At 42.4% G+C, this 20,074-nt stretch overlaps 2 protein-coding genes across 2 annotated transcripts; one reads left to right on the top strand and one right to left on the bottom strand.

Moving 5' to 3' along the window:
* Positions 1-412: 412 nt before the first annotated feature.
* LOC120034787 (probable E3 ubiquitin-protein ligase HERC6) lies at positions 413-8,936 on the bottom strand. The gene is made up of 18 exons (XM_038981397.1): positions 8,711-8,936; positions 8,051-8,207; positions 7,820-7,902; positions 7,177-7,404; positions 6,930-7,021; positions 5,410-5,537; positions 5,151-5,308; positions 4,930-4,979; positions 4,717-4,808; positions 4,473-4,532; positions 4,263-4,365; positions 3,947-4,130; positions 3,608-3,759; positions 3,328-3,450; positions 3,055-3,153; positions 2,529-2,708; positions 940-1,075; positions 413-522 (listed from the first exon to the last, which is right to left on the bottom strand). Exons 1-17 carry the CDS (start codon positions 8,928-8,930, stop codon positions 989-991), a joined length of 2,196 nt encoding a protein of 731 aa, XP_038837325.1. The 5' UTR covers positions 8,931-8,936; the 3' UTR covers positions 413-522; positions 940-988.
* A 367-nt stretch (positions 8,937-9,303) lies between these two features.
* On the top strand, positions 9,304-17,800 carry LOC120034927 (protein phosphatase 1K, mitochondrial-like). The gene is made up of 7 exons (XM_038981628.1): positions 9,304-9,412; positions 10,454-11,015; positions 11,239-11,339; positions 13,031-13,190; positions 13,422-13,566; positions 14,648-14,782; positions 15,233-17,800. Exons 2-7 carry the CDS (start codon positions 10,558-10,560, stop codon positions 15,362-15,364), a joined length of 1,131 nt encoding a protein of 376 aa, XP_038837556.1. The 5' UTR covers positions 9,304-9,412; positions 10,454-10,557; the 3' UTR covers positions 15,365-17,800.
* The last annotated feature ends 2,274 nt before the right edge of the window (positions 17,801-20,074 follow it).

The following is a 20,074-nucleotide window of genomic DNA, read 5'->3' as shown; positions in this document are numbered from 1 at the left end:
GGAGTAAAAGTTGCTGTACCCTTACTTGTTAAAACTTGTGACTGATTTTCCTGTTTCTTTGGGATCAAGCTCCACCTTCTGGTCATCCCAGATGACCTGATGAAAATACACAGTTTTACCACTATTCACATACTGTATCTAGGGATATTTCACAGCTCAAGTTTGAATACAATATTATACATACGGTGAAGGTCATGTCCAGGTTTTCTTCAACATCATCATCAGTGTAGTCCTCCAAGAGGTACCGCAAACTCCTTCAATTACAATGAAAATAAATGAATGTTGAAACATTTTAATCAATTTCTAAGGGATACTAATTCAATGCTAAAATGTACATTCTAAAATACAAACGTACCCTCCCACAACAGGGTCAAACTCTCTCAGGTCCTCCAGTGAGGGCTTGACCCCCACCATCTTCTTGAACAGGGCCAGAGGGAAGGGCAGGTATACAATGTTGTGGTTGTACAGGGCCATGCCACACAAGACACCAAACAGGAAGTAGCTCTTCTCCTCCACTCTGGGCTGGTAGTAAAGGTAGGTGGCACATGAGTCAAGGCAGAGGTCAAGAATAAACAAGAGCAGGCACCATTCTTCTTAAAATAACTTTTATCTCCTTTGTTGTATTATGTTGGTGTCTGTATACTGCAATTCAGCTTTTAGCTGTGAATGTGTACAATTATAAAACCTTGGTACATCAGGGGGAGAGTAGGGGGTGATGGTGATTATACTTGTAAACAATGCTATATTGATTGATACAGTGTAGACAGTGGCACTACTGTAATGGTTGAATCTCTTTTTTTTTGCTATTAACTGACTAAATGTATTTAGATTATTTTTTGAATAATCTAACATTTCTTACTCACCAATTTGAATTTGCTTGAGAGTGCAGTGATTTATTCTACAGTAATGACATCGTAATTCCCTAATTCAAGTTCTTACCTTGGCAGGGAACCAGACCAGTGTCTTGGTGTCGTTGTACATGAACATCTCAAGATGCCAACAGCTCTTTAAACACATGGAGGAAAAAGTCCCTTATGTTGACGAGCGACAGCTTCATGTCCTCCACAAACTGCACCTGAGGGATAAAGCATCAGGAGCGTTTAGGTTGAGTTCTTTTTTATTTCACCTTCATTTAACCAGGTAGGCTAGTTGAGAACAAGTTCTCATTTACAACTGCGACCTGGCCAAGATAAAGCAAAGCAGTTCGACACATACAACAATACAGAGTTACACATGGAGTAAAACAAACATACAGTCAATAATACAGTAGAAAAATAAGTCTATATACAATGTGGGCAAATGAGGTGAGATAAGGGAGGTAAAGGCAATAAATAGGCCATGGTGGCGAAGTAAATACAATATAGCAAGTAAAACACTGGAATGGTAGATTTGCAGTAGATGAATGTGCAAAGTAGAAATACTGGGGTGCAAAGGAGCTAAATTAATACAGTAGGGGAAGAGGTAGTTGTTTGGGCTATTTATAGATGGGCTATGTACAGGTGCAGTGATCTGTGAGCTTCTCTGACAGCTGGTGCTTAAGGCTAGTGAGGGAGATAAGTGTTTCCAGTTTCAGAGATTTTTGTAGTTCTTTCCAGTCATTGGCAGCAGAGAACTGGAAGGAGAGGCGGCCAAAGGAGGAATTGGCTTTGGGGGTGACCAGTGACATATACCTGCTGGAGCGCGTGCTACGGGTGGGTGCTGCTATGGTGACCAGCGAGCTGAGATAAGGGGGGACTTTACCTAGCAGTGTCTTGTAGATGACCTGGAGCCAGTGGGTTTGGTGACGAGTATGAAGCGAGGTCCAGCCAACGAGAGCGTACAGGTCACAGTGGTGGGTAGTATATGGGGCTTTGGTGACAAAACAGATGGCACTGTGATAGACTGCATCCAATTTGTTGAGTACAGTAGTGTGTTGGAGGCTATTTTGTAAATGACATCGCCGAAGTCGAGGATCGGTAGGATGGTCAGTTTTACGAGGGTATGTTTGGCAGCATGAGTGAAGGATGCTTTGTTGCGAAATAGGAAGCCAATTCTAGATTTAACTTTGGATTGGAGATGTTTGATGTGAGTCTGGAAGGAGAGTTTACAGTCTAACCAGACACCTAGGTATTTGTAGTTGTCCACATATTCTAAGTCAGAACCTTCCAGAGTAGTGATGCTGAACGGGCGGGCAGGTGCAGGCAGTGATCGGTTGAAGAGCATGCATTTAATTTTACTTGTATTTAAGAGCAGTTGGAGGCCACGGAAGGAGAGTTGTATGGCATTGAAGCTCGTCTGGAGGGTTGTTAACACAGTGTCCAAAGAAGGGGCAGAAGTATATAGAATGGTGTCGTCTGTGTAGAGGTGGATCAGAGACTCACCAGCAGCAATAGCGACATCATTGATGTATACAGAGAAGAGAGTCGGCCCAAGAATTGAACCCTGTGGCACCCCCATAGAGACTCCCTAACATTGTTAGTTCTAACATCGTCTTGTGAAAAGCTTTTAACAACATTTGTCCTTCCTAATTCAGGTTGTCATAATTTTACCACAAGTTCTCTCTGGAAGTAGTCATGATCTGCAGCACCCAGTTGTCTGAAGGTGTCTTCGATGAGAGACGGGCGCCTTAAGGTCAACTGGAAGACTGGAGCAGGGGGAGATTCTGGGTTGTCTCGGAACGTTCCAGAAGGATACATCACCGTCAGCCGGTGGGTGACTTTGTGAACCACCTGCAATATATAAATATACACTAGTTTAAAAAAAAAATTATGTCACGTGCACAAGTACAGTGAAAGAACTTTCCTGCTTGCATTTTCCCAACAATGCAGTAATCAATATCAGTAGTACTATATATACACATATATATATATTTTTAAGTTAAGTAGAACATAAACACACAAGAAATTGAAATAAGAACACGAAAAAGTAAGTAAGCTATATACAGGGTCAGCTCCAGTGTCTATTTAGAGTGATATACAGACTGGTCTTTGGAAACCACTGGGTAGGCGATGGTATACTTGAAAACAAAGATTCAATAAAAGGATATAAAACAGCCAGTGGAATAATACAGTATACCTTTGTATAAAGTGCATTACTGTTGAAAATCGCCATCTTGCAGATCAGACTCAACACAAATGGGTAACGGCAAAAGATGACTGGTGTCACCTCTGTGTCCTAGAAGTGACACAAAAGAAAAATGAAAGTGCATCTCAATAGTCTACATGGGTTCAATCTCGTTGTCTCATTCCATCAATCTGCACTGAAAGAACTGGACAAGTGAAACCAGATTCCACCACTTTATCATTCTAACATTTTAGTAATTTACAGATGATTTGGTTATTTTATTACCTCCCTTGTTGACCAAAAACGCCAAAGCTTCACATCCTCCAATAGAATAACACTACCGTTGATCTCTTCCACATAAAAGGTACTGGCTGGAACTTCCTGGGTTCTTCCGGCCCTTTTGTTTGCCTTTGACATAAGATAATGGCAGCATCAAAATAGATTTGCACATCTGCCTTGCAGTTCACAATATGAAGTACGTTAGGGCATGATCAACAATACTGACAGACAGCACCTACAGAAAATGGTCAGGAGGATTATAAAAATGATTGACATAGACACTGACTCTGTGGAGGGACTTGAGGGCTTCCAGCAGGAATTTGACTCCGGGGTTGTGGGTAGCCAGAAGACCGTTCCTCAGCATGAATGACAGGGCATTCTTCCACATCAGAATGTGCTTAGTCATGATGTTTGTCTCCATTGAGGACCACCACTCTTCTATAAGATGGTATAAGAATACAAAAGTCCAAAATATGTAAATGATATTGCCTGAGCAAAAAAATATGATCTTATAATATATGGTAATGTGTCACAATGTCAGCTATGCTTCTATTATAATACAATTCTGTAAAATGATACTGATGCCAAATTTGCTGATAAACTGAAAAGGTCAGATGTTATTTACTTAAAATGTTCATGGCCGTTTCATTCAGATCCTCATCGATAACTATTGCTAAAGTCATGACCATGTTCATGACGTTGTGGTCCTCGTGGAAAAGAGGGATTGTGGGTAGTATCAGAAAGATCTCTGGTGACTTGATGACAGCTGCTGAACTGAAAATATTGTCCACCAGTGGCAATATATTTACCTGTATGGAGAATATATATAGACATGAAGACAGTTACATTATGCTATCATGATCCTCCATTCAAAATATATATTGATATTTAATGGATTGTTGATATCTGTTTAAGTCTTTGAAGAGTGAGTTAATCTTAGCTGATTTCCTGATCCATGGGATGTTGAAGAGCTGATCAAAAGCCTGGCTAGCAGCCTCTAGGTCCACTCTCAAAGCTCCTGCAGCTTTAGTTGATGGAGACTCACTGGTAGAGGGAATAGCATGGGTATAGTATTATCATTGACACAACATACTGTACACACACAGTGTTCATTATAAACTATCCTAACCTTCCATTTTAAAATCGCTTACCTGGCTTTGGTGAAACTGGCCACAAGACTTGAACTTGTTGAGAACATCAAGGATATTTCTCTGTTGGAACAAATGTGGACACATTTGATGTTTCAGTACAATTATACTATAAGAAATATAACTTTAAAATAAATGTTTTTTTATTTCATTTTGAGTTTGCGAGAAAAAATGTTTTAAACTAACAAAGAACCTTTGTCTACGGTTGATTGTATGTTTTAATATTCAATGTAAATAATAAATTAACCTTTGAGCCTCTGTATTTCCTTGCTTCATCGTCAGCCATTTTTGCAGCTTGGCTTTATCTAACCTCCCAATTGGCTGTTCTCTTTCAGAACTCTACCAAGGCAGATAAAGCAATATAATAAAGTTGAATATCTCAAACATGAATTAGCTGCTTGAGACATTTAGAATGTTCCAGTATCCCTTTTACTGAGGTATAAAAGGTCAGAAACATCACCTCAGCGGTGTAAATGAAGTTTGAATTCCATCCCACTGATATCTTCATGTCTGGTAAAAAAAAGAAAAGAAGAGGTTGTAGGGCATCAAGTCTCGTTATGTATGTGTTCTAATTCAGTCACCCAAACACTACAGAGTCAGTATGTAGCTGCATTATATAATTGAATAGAATCAAATACAAAATAGAATAGAAGACAATTAAATAGACATTGTATCTGGTACCGTTCTGTATGACTGTTGCTGCCCCACCAGAAGCCCCTTTCAGCAGCACTGAGGTGGGTCGCAAGCTGCCCTCTGTGTTGCCAGTCCCAAGCTGACCTTTGACCCCACTGCCAAAGGCCCAGAGTTGACCTGAGGACCCCAGCACCAGGGTGTGATGGCTGGCAGAGTTACAGTAAGACAAAAACACAGTCAGACTGAGAATGTTCAAGGTTGGTTTCCTATCTGTGTGTATAAGTAGCATTATGCTGTTGGTCATTACCTGCCACATGCTATCTGTGAGACCAGTCCATCCATACCCTCTACCAGTTTGGGTAGGATTTCGTTAGCTGATGCGTTGTGCCCAAGCTGGCCTCGGCTTCCCTCCCCAAAGGTGAACACCTGTCCACCCTAAAGACCACAAAGAACCAGAACCAGTTGTTACATGTCAGGTCCCAGAGTTGTTCCTGGTCTGGTCCGGTCAGGGCCCTAATCACTTCTTAAAGAGACAGTATAATAGTATTGAAGGGTCGACACACTGAAATGACCTTTACTCTGGTAGCCCTAAAGCTCGATCTGTATTAAAAGCCATAATCAGGACATATTCTGTATAACCTGTGACTTTCTATTCTGTAATAAACTGTAACTTCTCATTTAGTATGAGACTGTATTCATGCACTCAGATAACAACTTGTATGGTTCATTGTGTATCCAGACAGTTGATCGTTTGTTTTTCACCTCTGTTCAAGGTAATTTTGTATAACTGGCTTTATTTACCAATATGTGATGAATTGTATCGTCACGAGGATGCTGACTTTGTGTGCAGAACTATCTCCCAGTGGGCCCACTGTTTAGGACATTAAATACTTTTTATGAACTTAATGAACTGCTGTCGGATTTGTCTCCTTTCACACCAACTTCTCCCTTGGAGCCTTCAGTGAAAATACAGTAATAGTATGATACCTTGGTGAGAACAGCAGTGTCCCTCTCCACAGTAATAGTATGATACCTTGGTGAGAACAGCAGTGTCCCTCTCCACAGTAATAGTATGATACCTTGGTGAGAACAGCAGAATGTGCCTCTCCACAGTAATAGTATGATACCTTGGTGAGAACAGCAGTGTCCCTCTCCACAGTAATAGTATGATACCTTGGTGAGAACAGCAGTGTCCCTCTCCACAGTAATAGTATGATACCTTGGTGAGAACAACAGAATGTGCCTCTCCACAGTAATAGTATGATACCTTGGTGAGAACAGCAGTGTCCCTCTCCACAGTAATAGTATGATACCTTGGTGAGAACAGCAGTGTCCCTCTCCACAGTAATAGTATGATACCTTGGTGAGAACAGCAGAATGTGCCTCTCCACAGTAATAGTATGATACCTTGGTGAGAACAGCAGAATGTGCCTCTCCACAGTAATAGTATGATACCTTGGTGAGAACAGCAGTGTCCCTCTCCACAGTAATAGTATGATACCTTGGTGAGAACAGCAGTGTCCCGCTCCACAGTAATAGTATGATACCTTGGTGAGAACAACAGTGTCCCTCTCCACAGTAATAGTATGACACCTTGGTGACAACAGCAGTGTCCCTTTCCACAGTAATAGTATGATACCTTGGTGAGAACAGCAGAATGTTCCTCTCCACAGTAATAATATGATACCTTGGTGAGAACAGCAGTGTCCCTCTCCACAGTAATAGTATGATACCTTGGTGAGAACAGCAGAATGTGCCTCTCCACAGTAATAGTATGATACCTTGGTGAGAACAGCAGTGTCCCTCTCCACAGTAATAGTATGATACCTTGGTGAGAACAGCAGAATGCGTCTCTCCACAGCTGATGAAGGAAACCCCCAAGACTCTGAGAGCAGGCACAGCACAGATGTTGAACCGGCCTGGCAGGGGGAACAAGCATCATACAAGCATCATGCAATGTTCCCACTCATTATAATACATCTGGAAAATGACTTAGTGGTTATAACAAAGGAATCCAAGTTCAAATTAACAAATTAACAAGTAGCGTACGAAGTGAGGTAGAGTGCCGTAGTACCTTTCTCATCCACACGGTTGAGTCCCAGCTGCCCAGCCCTGTTCGCCCCACAGCAGTAGACCAGGCCTGGGAGGGTGAGGGCCAGAGTGTGGGTTCCTCCGGCTGCTACCTGGGTCACTGGGACTCCAGTGAGGGAGAGCACCAGGGAAGGTATGGGCTGCAGAGGGACTCCCTTCCCCAGGCCCAGCTGTCCATGACTGTTCAGACCCCACGAGAACACCTGTCCTCCTGTAGAAGACAAAGAAATGACATATTCCATTACATCACAACAATTCCAGAGTTACATTCTTTCCTAACCAATTGTGTAAATATCATCTCACTGCCCTTTTGATGTACACTCTTATAAACAAGGGCTCCAAAAGGGTTCTTCGGCTGTCCTCATAGGATAACCCTTTTTGGTTCCAGGTATAACCCTTTTGGGTTCCAAGTAGAACCAGAGGGTTCTACATGGAACCCAAAAGGGTTCTACCTTTAACCAAAAACAGTTATCCAATGGGTTTTCCTATTGGGACTGCTGAATAACCCTTTTAGGTTCAAGACAGCACCTTTTTTCTAAGTGTAGTCTACCTGATGCATGTGGTTATCATAGTTTAGATGGAATGTAGTCTGTGTGAGATACATCAGTAGGTACAGTATGTTATACCTTTAGTCAGGGCCAACGAATGGGAATTTCCACAAGCAACCTGTATCACTGTTATCGGCAAGGGCGAAGGTATTGGAACTGGTCTGTGAAAAAAAAAGGAGACATCTAGTACATATTGTCTTTGTTAGTGATCAGTGGAATCCAAGAGGGCTCTCATTACTTGACAATGTAAATCATGGATGATATTTAACTATCAATATCTATTTCAATTTGAAGTTGAGGTTTCCTTGCCTTGGCCTGGGGACTTTGGAGACAGTAGTAAGGGCGATGCCCAGCTGTCCCTCACCTCCTGCCCCCCAGGAGTACACCTGTCCTGACGCGCACACAGCTACAGAGTGGTCCTGACCACAAGCCACAGAGACCACGGCCCTCAGACCCTCCACTGGGGCTGAAACGGGTAGAACAGTTTTATTTGGAAGTCCCATGTCTTGGAAAGGGTTAAATACCATTACATTTGGATTCCCTGGTGCCACTAGGGCAGTTTAACACCCTGATGATAAATGAGTTCACCGAGGTGTGCAATTGTTTTGATTGACTTTAATAATTTGTTTATAATGCCTGTGAACATAGCAACAGTTCACCTTCGTTCCTCTGATTTGGATGGAGAAACGAAACTGAAACTCAACTGTGAGCCGATGTTGTAGTTTTATTGAGGGATAGCGTACCAATTTCTGAAAGTTGTGGTAAAGTTCACTAGGCTAAATATTGGCTACTACACATTTTAATATAATCTGTAATTATGAACAATATAGTGAACAGAAAATGTTACCATAATGATAAAGAATAAAATAATTCAGAAGCAAGCATCCTTTTAGCAGGGCTTTAATCTGAACTAGCCTACATAGCGATCCTTGCACCCAAAAAGTCAGATATAATTAAATGATGTATTACCTGGTCGTTTTGAATCTCTTTTCTTCTGTCTACCAAGTTGTCCCTTTGAGTTGCGCCCGCATGATAGGATCCTGCCATCTACCGTGAGAAATAAAGTGTGTTGCTCCCCACAAACAATTTCTGTGACTTTATCAGAGAATATATTCCCTGCTATAGGAACAGACACATTCTCAAAGTTTAGACCAAACTGTCCACTCGAACCGTCTCCCCAGCAGAACATGATGATGTGATGATTGACTGATGACTAAAGGGTAGTCCACATAGGTTGGCTATATTGGGCTCTACGTGTGTGTGTGTGTGTGTGTGAGAGAGAGAGTGAGCTACTAGTTACCACATCCATAAAGTCATAATTGTGTCTAAACCCCAACTATTTCTACAATTTATCTTCTTAAGATCTGACTTTAAACCTTTCCCTAACCTTATCCTCATACCTAACCATAACCTTAAATTAAGACCAAAAAGCTATTTTCTGTTTTCATTCATTTTAGTCAATGACTTTGTGGCTGTGGTAACTAGTGACAACCGGGTGGGAGGGAGGCGTAAATGTTTCCAGCATGCTGATTCGCGCTGCGCGGGTGACAGGCGCAGTTCCTCTTCTTGTTTGATATCGTTCAGCACTCAACACACGGACACTGTTGATTAATTTAACTGTACGCTGTGCAGCTTTTGCAACATATACGAAGACGTTCTAAAGAGTTAAAGGTAAGAATACAACATTTTCTGCAGAGAAATACCGAAGAAATGTGATTGTTGTCCAAGGGCGGGAGATAGGCTGCGCAAATCATGAATTATTTTGCTAGTTGCTGTTAGCATAGCTCTACCTAGCAAATGAGCTAAACAATAGTGTCAAATTAGGAATACTTTATCGTCTATCCTTACTATTTAATGTTAGTGTGATGAAATAAACAGGGGTCGTTGGCGAAACTATTAGTTAACATTATGCACAGCACTGCAGCTATCTAACTAACGTTAGCCAAGCAGTAGCTTGTTTGGTTGCTAGTTAGCAAGTTAGCTTGTTCATTATGGGATATGGTGTTGCGTCATGCGCGTTGGTCAAGTTTGTGTTGACATTAGAAAAATTCGCTGCAGTAATGGACTAACGTTAACATTGTCAATCATTATTTTTTTTTTCAATCTATGTATACTTTTGTGCATGCCTGTTAATGAGCCTTCTGAAATATTTTTAATAATTAGATATTTATTTATTCAGCTGTAATAAAATAACAAGTGCTGTTGACTCCTGTCTAGTGTTCACGCTCTTTAGCTGCACCAGTTAACGATAAGTGATAACTGCATTATTTTATCAACTGATTCTGACAAATGTTCAGAATGCTTCAGGACAGGTGTGACAAAGAAGAAATGTCGGCAACACAGCAAGTGAAGCACTCTGACACTTACAGCTTAGCATGTTAGACCAATGATGACCGAGGCCTTAAAACTGCACTATAAAGTTCCACGTAACCTATCTTAAGATGTGGCTAGGCCTACATATGGAATAGAGAAGAACATTTGATTTAATTAAGTAGGCTATTTCACATGCATTTTCTGTTGTATGGAGTCGAGAGACACAGGAAGACAGAGAGAGTATCCTGCATCAACAAACATAGAAATATCAATCCAGCCACCATCCATTCCCGTGACATCTATTGGAACGCAGCCGCTCTATAGCTGGCAGAACACAGCAGGCCTAGGAAAGCTGACATTCAATCTAATAGCTATCTATCATTCTTCCCCAATTGTTAGCCTATTTGCAGTCCAGAAGACTGCTCTAGGGTAACCTGTGTTGTTGGCCAGAGGATCTCTCTCCCCGCGAGGAATCGTCTGCTGCTGTTGCTGGGTTGGAGACCATGTCAGCCTCCACTCTCATCCACCTGGCTCGGTCGGGGGGGACTCAGGCCATGCGACAAAGGGGTTTCCTCCAGACAGCCCTAGTGAGTGTCCTACCCCTGCAGGATGACCTCCCCCTCCAACGGCCTCTCCACCTGGGCCTCCTGCGGGCCAGCAACACGCGCTTCGACCCGGACAGCAGCGGCAAGCCTACCACCTGGGACTCGTTTGGCATCTGGGACAACCGCATAGACGAGCCCATCAACCTGTCGCCCTCCATCAAGTACGGCAAGCCCATCCCCAAGGTCAGCCTGTCCAAGGTGGGCTGCGCCTCGCTCATCGGCCACCGGCGGGAGAACGAGGACCGCTTCCAGGTCTCCCAGATGACAGACAATATCCTCTACTTTGCCGTGTTCGACGGCCACGGAGGGCCTGAGGCGGCAGACTTCTGCGACAAGTACATGGAGAAGTACATTAAGTAAGTCATCTGGCTGGGTTTTATGATCTGTGTTTAGTCAGGGCATTGGCCTGTAGGATCAGTTTAGGGCCTAATGTTTGTTGAATGGACTGGAGAAAAAATGCACTTCAATTTAGTTTTTATCCTTTTTATACTTGCAAAATCTCTTAAGAGGTCAGGCTGAGACCATTGAGATGGCAGGTAATGAATCTGATTGATTGAATGTGTTTTGGTGTTATTTCAGGGATCTTGTAGCAGAGGAGGACAATCTGGAAGTTGTTCTTACTAAAGCATTCCTTGAGCTGGACAAAGCCTTGGCAAGACACCTCCACTTCTTCCCTCATGGTAGGTTCCATCTGTGATGTTACACGTCAGGGAATGTAGATAGACCGTCTCTGTACTGACAATGTATATAGACTCTCTCTGTACTGACAATGTAGATAGACTCTCTCTGTACTGACAATGTACGTAGACCGCACTGAGTTTTTGTTTTTATGTTAAACTTCACCCAGTTTTGAAGCTAAAGTCTTTAGATTAGCTTGTGCTGAAATATTAATGAATAGCCTAACTTATCAATGTGACTGCTCTGCCAAGAGCTATGATGACTTAACCGATCCTAAATGGAGCTAACGTGAATTTTCAGTCACTGCCTCCAGTGCTGTGAAAGCTAAACATTAATACCCAGGGTCACCTTTCTCAGACTGCAAAGCACAGGTTAGGACATGCTTGTGGCAGACAAGCATTCTAAACAAACAACTCCACTGGATGCCCTGCAGATAAGAATCAGGGTTGTCCTCTTGTAGTGCATGCACCCTTCCAAGATACTGGATCAAGTTTACCTTCAGTTCCTTTGGCAGCCATTTTCTTTTGTAAAGGTCGCCTGGAGACCCAGATGTTAGCAGTCATAGAATATCAACCGTTTTCTCTGAGAAAGGCCTAGTTTAACCGCCAAGATGGTGACAGTCAATCAGTTTAGCTTGAGTGTGTGGCCAAAATGTCAGCCACAGACGGCGTGAAATGTCCCAATATGCCCTGTGTGTGTGTGTGCATGTTATTTACGACAGCAGCGGAGCCAGCTAAGAGCTGGAGGCACCAGGCACCTTTATGGAAGGAGAAGGGGGGCTAGATAATGGAGAGTCCAGCGGGTCCTATCCTGGACTACTGGAAGGTTCCTCATCTTTCTCTCTCCTCTCTCCTTTTCTATTTCTCTCACACAAGTTGATTTGAACAGCTGTATAAGGATCATTGTAAAATCAGAAACTGTAGGCTGTTACCATGCAAATGGTTGCTAAGGACACCCAAGAGGGAACAAAACACAAATCACCATGTGTACAAAACATGACACATAGAAACTTAGTTGTGAAATTTGAAGTGTTATACACTTAATTATTGAGAGGCATTAGCCTAGAGCTCTCACCTATATATTTGATCACCATGGTGATAGTCCTGATAAGCGCTATCTGATTCTAAAGGATGCATGTCTGTCACTGCTGCTTTCTGTATTCTGCCATGGGCCAGTACACTGTAAATAGGACTGTATATTAGGTCACTCATTGTAACTTGACATTTTTGTATGACACCACTGGTCAGAGATCCAAAGTTCCACTGACTGTATTGTAGTTGCTCTCATTCTGTTTCTGTAACCCTAAAACAGTCTGACATGCATGTCTGTCTGACTCTCTCTGTCTCTCTTCAGCCATTCTTTTTGTTTAGACTAGTAACCTCCCCCTCCATTCTGTTCTCATGTTGTGGAGTATGACTCGTGAGTGTGTGTCACGTGCCACCTATGCTGTGAATGTGTGAGAATACATTTTGAGCATGTATCTGAATAATTCATTGTGTGTTTTGAGAAACAAGTTTACCATAATATGATGATTGTCAGCTCTGTGTGTTGCTTGTTAGCTGTGTGTGTCTGGCCTTACAGTTGTGTGTGTGTGTGTGTGTGTGTGTGTGTGTGTGTGTGTGTGTGTGTGTGTGTGTGTGGTCTTCAGATGTGTTTGCCCCCCTGACGTGTTTCCCTCTACTTCCTGGTGTAGTGGTGAGCGCTGGCTCCACGGCCACGGTGGCCCTGCTGAGGGACGGTATAGAGCTGGTGGTGGGCAGCGTGGGGGACAGCCGCGCCATGCTCTGCCGCAAGGCCAAGGCCCTCAAACTCACCTCGGACCACACCCCCGAGAGGAAGGACGAGAAGGAGAGGTACGGCAGATATCCAGGCTCGAGAAAGACTTGATCTGATATTCATTTGTTGGTAGCTGTAAGGTTGGGAGTCGCAGGAGGCATGCTTTATCCATCACATCGGACACTAATAGAAATGTGCTAAGTACTATGGATTAAGATCTTACTATAAGTTTGAACAATTCTACGTAAGTCATTTAAGAGCCCTCTACCGTGCTTTAAAACCACCTGTCTGTCTGTCTCTACCTCCAGGATAAAGAAGAGCGGTGGCTGGGTGACCTGGAACAGTCTGGGGCAGCCCCACGTCAACGGCAGGTTAGCCATGACACGCGCCATCGGGGACTTTGACCTCAAGAGCACCGGGGTGATCGCTGAGCCAGAGACCAAGAGAATATCAGTGAGTGTCTGCTGTCACCACCTCAGAGAAATGATCTACTGTGCAGTATCAGAGTGTATACATCTCAAATTACACTTTATTCCCTATGAAGTGCACTACTTTTGACCTGGACCTAGAGCTGGGAAGAAAAACTGACAATTATCGACACCGACCATTTCTGGAGGACAAGTTACTGATATTGATAACAACGATAAGTAGCAGTTACTAGAGGAATATGACGTTTGAAATAAAATAACTCTGCTAATATGGGCTATTGCTAACGGGACAGTGATGGCCAGAACATTGAAAGTAGTAGTAGTAGTTTTAAGGGTAATGTAAAAAAAGTAACTGGTGCACATTGTTATAAACTTATCATTCAATTTATTGTTGTCGTGAAAATTTAGTACATTTATCATCATATGGATTTTTGTCCATATCGCCCAGCTCTACCAGAACCTAATATAGTGCATTCATTTTGACCAGATCCACACAGGGCTGGACAAAAGTAGTCCACTGGATGGGGAATAGGTTGGAATTAGCCCTTGTCTGTCACTCAGTTTGGGCCATTTTGTACCTCGAGGTGTTTGGGTCATCTTGGGCCCCGAGGTGTTTGGGTCATCTTGGGCCCCGAGGTGTTTGGGTCATCTTGGCAGGGTTTATCACGTCTTTAGCCTGCGGGTGCGCAGAACAATGACAGATTAAGCTCCGACGGGCAAATGTGTTTCCTCTATCACTGGAGCCTGTCTGGCTTAATCTCTGGCTTGTGTCATGGTCACCTCCCGGGTGGCGCAGTGGTCTAGGGCACTGCATCGCAGTGCTAGCTGCGCCACCAGAGTCTCTGGGTTCGCGCCCAGGCTCTGTCGCAGCCGGCCGCAACCGGGAGGTCCGTGGGGCGACGCACAATTGGCATAGCGTCGTCCGGGTTAGGGAGGGTTTGGCCGGTAGGGTTATCCTTGTCTCAGTATGTAAAATGTAATAAAATGTATGCACTCTACTGTAAGTCGCTCTGGATAAGAGCGTCTGCTAAATGACGTAAATGTAAATGTAAATGGTCTGTCTGTAGACATCTGACAATAAGGTATTAACATAATTTTTTTTCTAGCTGCATCACGTCCACGACTCGTTCCTGGCGCTCACCACAGACGGCATCAACTTCATCATGAACAGCCAGGAGATCTGTGATGTCATCAACCAGTGCCACGACCCCAAAGAGGCCGCCCAGAGGATCTCAGAGCAGGTAGGGTGGTCACTTTGAGCCACCACAGCCCCTAGGGCAGCTTTTCCCAAACTCAGTCCTCCGGACCCCAAGGGGTGCTCGTTTTGTTTTTTGCCCACAGCTGATTGAAATGATCAAAGCTTGATGATTAGTTGGTTATTTGATTCAGCTGTGTAGTGCTAGGGCAACAACCAAAACGTGCACCCCTTGGGGTCCCAAGGACTGAGTTTAGGAAACACTGACTTAGGGTGTAGGGGTAACATCTATCCCAAAGAGCAGCAGGGATTTTTGAAATTGTTGAAGCAGAGATATGTAATGTAAGTCTAGCAAATTAATGAGTTCAAAGGAACTCCATGGCACTGTATAATAATCTCAATGGATTGTCAAATAAATATGTCTCTTGGCTATTTAAAGAAACAGTTAAACATTGAGACAAATGTTCATTATTAGTGGCGGTGTCTCCTCTCCCAGGCGCTTCAGTACGGCTCAGAGGACAACAGCACCATTATCGTGGTTCCCTTCGGAGCCTGGGGGAAACAGAAGAACTCAGAGACCAGCTACTCCTTCAGCCGCAGCTTCGTGTCCAGCGGCCGCTGGGCCTGAACAGGTGGACCCGGGTAGTCATTAGTACCAAGTTACCCCTAGACACTAATCTAGTGTCAGTTTATGTTTCCCACCCCTAATGGTGAAGGTTAGGGCTTGGGGAGCGTAATCTGATCTGAGCTCTGTAGTTATGGATAACTTTGATCGAAGCAGACTTGAATGGGGAGGGAGATTCCTGTGGACCTTATCGATGTGCAATAGTCTCCACACAGGGCGGGCCTGTTCAAGACATGCAGGGGAAAAGCACAGTTAACCAAGAACCAATGCCTTAGGAACAATGACATGCCATTTTACTGATAATAATCCCGTCGTTTTGAGCCTGTTCTACAGAAAGGCTGTTGACTCATTATGTGCACTTAACAAGGAACACGTCCTTTTCACTTCCTCCAAAATCGCAGCCTATTCCCTATATAGTGCACTACTTTTGACCGCCGAACATAGTGCACTACATAGGGAATTAGGTGCCATTTTGGATGCAAACAAGGTTGCAGTAGAAAGCCATCGAACTTGGTGGAAGCTTGAAGCCTAAGAACTTACCTTATTCTTCATTGTGTGTAAGTAATTTGCATTGTGCCAAGTAAGGCAAACCAGATGTTAATTAGCTTTGTCTATGAAAACTTGGGGGAAAGTGCTTCTTACTTGCATGTCATGGAGAATGTTTTTGGTAGGAAGTTATTCTGAAAAATCAACAACGCACTTTTTTATTTCCAGATGATGTTGAACTAATTTGTTTCAATGCGTCTCATTCATTCACCTGTACTTGTTAGTGGATATCACTGTGCTGTGGTGCTTCTTTGTTTTGTTCAGAACAACAGTTTTAGTCTGTCTCTTCGCGTGAAGCAATTGTCAGTATTGAGTTCAGGACAAACTTCTCAGAATGGGGATTTTGGGTACAGTAAGGCGCTGCTTATAGTACAGGGTTATCATTGACCAATATGTACAAATTCATATCCGTCTAATAGGAAAATGCTCACACACACTGCAGTCAAGACGTGTTAAAAGGACCACTATTTGAATCTCTACGTTTCTATAATTTCAGCATGGTAGAAGGAAAAGCTGTGTGTAGATACTGTAATACACAGAGAAAGAGAGCCAGTCAAATGATGGCAAAAGCCCAAAGTCTTGTAATAGATGGGCACATGCAGTATGGAATGGAATGTGTTAGTTCTCCCTGTTCTACAATCACATTGGGCCCTCGGGAGCCACAGAATGCATTGATGCCCCAGTTGCACAAGCCTTAAAGATGCAGTCCTAGATCTTAAGCACTTAGAAATTCGTAACATATTGTACGATGACATTGTACACAATTGTGCACAATCTTCAGTGACCCGTTTTGGCTCGTGATCACTTCTTTCAAAACTACTGGGTTATATTATGCAAAGCCTTTGGAGCATCACTTTGAGGTAGCGCTATATATTGAGCTGTGGTCTAATGGTACTTAGTAGTTTAGTGTAAACACAGTTCACGGTCGTTTGGCTCGAAAACGACTTCAACCCATAGCATTCCAAAATATTATCTTTATTGACAACAAACCAGTTTTTATTGACAACAAACAGGTCGAACAACTTAATGTGGGAGAGCCTTTGTTTATTTTGGTGATAGGGACTTGGAACAACAGAAGAAAGTGTAAAATGGTGTATATCTGATAACCATACTGGCATTTAAAATGTTCTCAACTTGGGTACAGAAGTAATTTGTATTTTGTGAGTTTGTACATAGTTATATTTATGTATATGTTTTGATTGCAGGAAAACCGTCAGTGTACTATTTTTAAGTGTTACAGTTCAAATATATTAAATTTTTTAGAAAGAAAAATCTAAAATTGCTCACTTACTATTTTATAGTTTGTCCCTTGTCCTCTAGTTGTTGAAATGAAGTGGCTAAAATATCACTTGTATTGCACTTGTAATCAAATATGCTTTTTCATAGGGAACCTTTTATATGCAACAATGAACAAAGGAGACAGCTAACCAACAAATATGTGAAATGTGAATGTCTGTTTTAAAATGCCGTCAGTGACTCAAATGCAAGAAGTTGTAAAATAACTTGATCTAAAATTAGAGCACAAACAGTGATCGAAGCTAACCACAACTTGACTGTAATTCGCATGGATATCTCACTTATGGTGCTTCCAGGTTGTTATAAATAATGTAACGCTGCGTTGATGTGCATTAAAGCCACAGTTGTATTTTTTGCTGTCTATCCAAGTCAGGAATACTTATGTACATGTAACTGCTATACTGTTAAATATTACCGTGAATGTGAGTATCTACAATCCATGAATGTATCTATCCACCATTTTAGGTTTTCCTTGTACGCTGTTTGTTTGTCCGTTCTCTCACGATGTGAACATCTATTTATTCTCCATTTGTAATGAGTATTAGTTTCCTCTGAGTTCTCATAATTAAAATCTTGCATACTAAGTTTCTCACCAGCCTTCCTACATGTTTGTTGGTTTTATTATGTCTGTATTTTACTTCAGATTGTTCATGTTGTATACTGTAGTGCAGGGATCATCAACTAGATTCAGCTGTGGGCTGATTGTTATCGTGAGCGTATGGTCGGGGGGGGGGGCGGAACATAATTACAAATTTGTAGTCTGCAAATTGACCGCAAGAATATGTTTGACTAAAACAAACATCATTTCAAACCTTGCAAACCTTTCTTAAATTAAAATCACTTGGAGCTGTTTTTATTGTGTTTGTACAGTCTATGTTCAACAATGAAAAAAAATAATGTATATATTAGTTTTTTTTGCTCAGAGCTTGGGGGGGGGGCCAAATAAAACTACCGCCAGTTGGGGAACCCTGCTGTAGTGTATGAAACCATATTCAGCTGAACTTCTGTGTGCCTATTCCTTTAAACTCTTCTGACTGTTTCTACTAGATGTGTCTAGCTCTAGTACATGTTGTACTGTCAATACTGACTTAATGGACTGTCACTCCTATTCTCGCATGCCGTTGATGTCCATGTGGTCGAGAGTTGAATATTTATCCAAATAAATAATGAAATATGAAATTTTTCTTCATTTGTGTACATTTTCCAACGTTATTGTCCAGTAGATGTCACTATTGTAGCTAGTGACATGAGTGTCGATTGGAACCATTGGAGGTAGGAATCTCTTGACAAGAAACTATGGGCGGTAGGAGAAACGAGCAGGTTGAAGTCAATAGTCAAGAGCAGCTGGTGTACCTGGAAAAAGGAATCGAACAACCTCAACCATCAGTTTCTCAGGAGTTGTCTGAAATTGTATTAAGTAATCTCATCCTACAAGTGTATCTTAATTTGATCACTTTTGTTGCTGAGAATTTTCCTGCACCATAGGAAATGCAGATGAAATTTGTGATTTACATAAATTCACTGAAAATACACTAACACACTGTTAAATTAACAGTATCGCACTTTTCATGTAACCTACTTTTGGCCAGCTAATAACTACAGATGATTTTTTCCGTGACCAATATAGTTCACATCAAGATCCTACATCTGTAGGTTATGGAAGTTCACATTCACCTGTGCCCTCATACAGTCTTCAGATATGTATCAGAGTTGATGTGGGTGGGAACGCTTCTAGCTATGGTGTACATTGGCGTGCGGGCTCGCCTCATGTATGCACGCATGCATCAGTCAGTCTCACGAATGCTCATTAAAATTCTGGTTTGTTTTGTCAGGGAGTGTCTCTTGCATATCCCTTGCACTTTGGACCAAATATAGAATATCTCCACCAAACAACTGTTTTCTACACCTGCTGTATCCTTTTGTCAATTAAATAGATTGTATCACCCCTCTTGCTATTTGTTACCTTGTATTATTATTATTATCATTATAACTTTATGTAAGCTACTTTTTTTTTCACCTTTATTTAACCAGGTAGGCCAGTTGAGAACAAGTTCTCATTTACAACTGCGACCTGGCCAAGATAGAGCAAAGCAGTGCGACACAAACAACACAGAGTTACACATGGGATAAACAAGCGTACAGTCAATAACACAATAGAAAAGTATATATACAGCGTGTGCAAATGTAAGATTAGGGAGGTAATGCAATAAATAGGTCATAGTGGTGAAATAATTACAATTTAGCAATTAAACACTGGAGTGATAGATGTGCAGAAGATGAATGTGCAAGTAGAGATACTGGGGTGCAAAGGAGCAACAACAACAAAAAAATAACATGGGGATGAGGTAGTTGGGTGGGCTATTTACAGATGGGCTATGTACAGGTGCAGTGATCGGTAAGCTGCTCTGACAGCTGATGCTTAAAGTTAGTGAGGGAGATATGTCTCCAGCTTCAGTGATTTTTGCAATTCATTCCAGTCATTGGTAGCAGAGAACTGGAAGGAAAGGCGGCCATAGTAGGAATTGGCTTTGGGGGTGACCAGTGAAATATAACTGCTGGAGCGCGTGCTACGGGTGGGTGCTGCTATGGTGACCGGTGAGCTGACACAATGCAGGGCATTACCTAGCATAGACTTCAAGATGACCTGAGCCAGTGGGTTTGGCGACGAATATGAAGCGAGGGCCAGCCAACGAGAGCATACAGGTCGCAGTGGTGGGTAGTAAATGGGGCTTTGGTGACAAAACGGATGACACTGTGATAGACTGCATCCAGTTTGCTGATTAGTGTTGGGGGCTATTTTGTAAATTACATCGCCGAAGTCAAGGATCGGTAGGATAGTCAGTTTTACGAGGGTATGTTTGGCAGCATGAG

This window comes from Salvelinus namaycush, chromosome 42 (genome assembly GCF_016432855.1).
Source record: "Salvelinus namaycush isolate Seneca chromosome 42, SaNama_1.0, whole genome shotgun sequence".
Classification (NCBI taxonomy): Eukaryota; Metazoa; Chordata; class Actinopteri; order Salmoniformes; family Salmonidae; genus Salvelinus; species Salvelinus namaycush.
This window is presented reverse-complemented; position numbering and strand designations above follow the sequence as displayed.

Excerpts from the sequence above, each read along its gene's own strand:
- LOC120034927 (XM_038981628.1), top strand. The coding sequence starts at position 10,558 with ATGTCAGCCTCCACTCTCATCCACCTGGCTCGGTCGGGGGGGACTCAG. Across the intron at positions 11,340-13,030 it reads CCTCCACTTCTTCCCTCATG|TGGTGAGCGCTGGCTCCACG; the intron begins GTAGGTTCCATC and ends TTCCTGGTGTAG. Across the intron at positions 14,783-15,232 it reads CCCAGAGGATCTCAGAGCAG|GCGCTTCAGTACGGCTCAGA; the intron begins GTAGGGTGGTCA and ends CTCCTCTCCCAG.
- LOC120034787 (XM_038981397.1), bottom strand. The coding sequence starts at position 8,930 with ATGTTCTGCTGGGGAGACGGTTCGAGTGGACAGTTTGGTCTAAACTTT. Across the intron at positions 4,366-4,472 it reads GCCAGTTTCACCAAAGCCAG|TGAGTCTCCATCAACTAAAG; the intron begins GTAAGCGATTTT and ends TCCCTCTACCAG. Across the intron at positions 1,076-2,528 it reads ACTTCCAGAGAGAACTTGTG|GTGCAGTTTGTGGAGGACAT; the intron begins GTAAAATTATGA and ends TTTATCCCTCAG.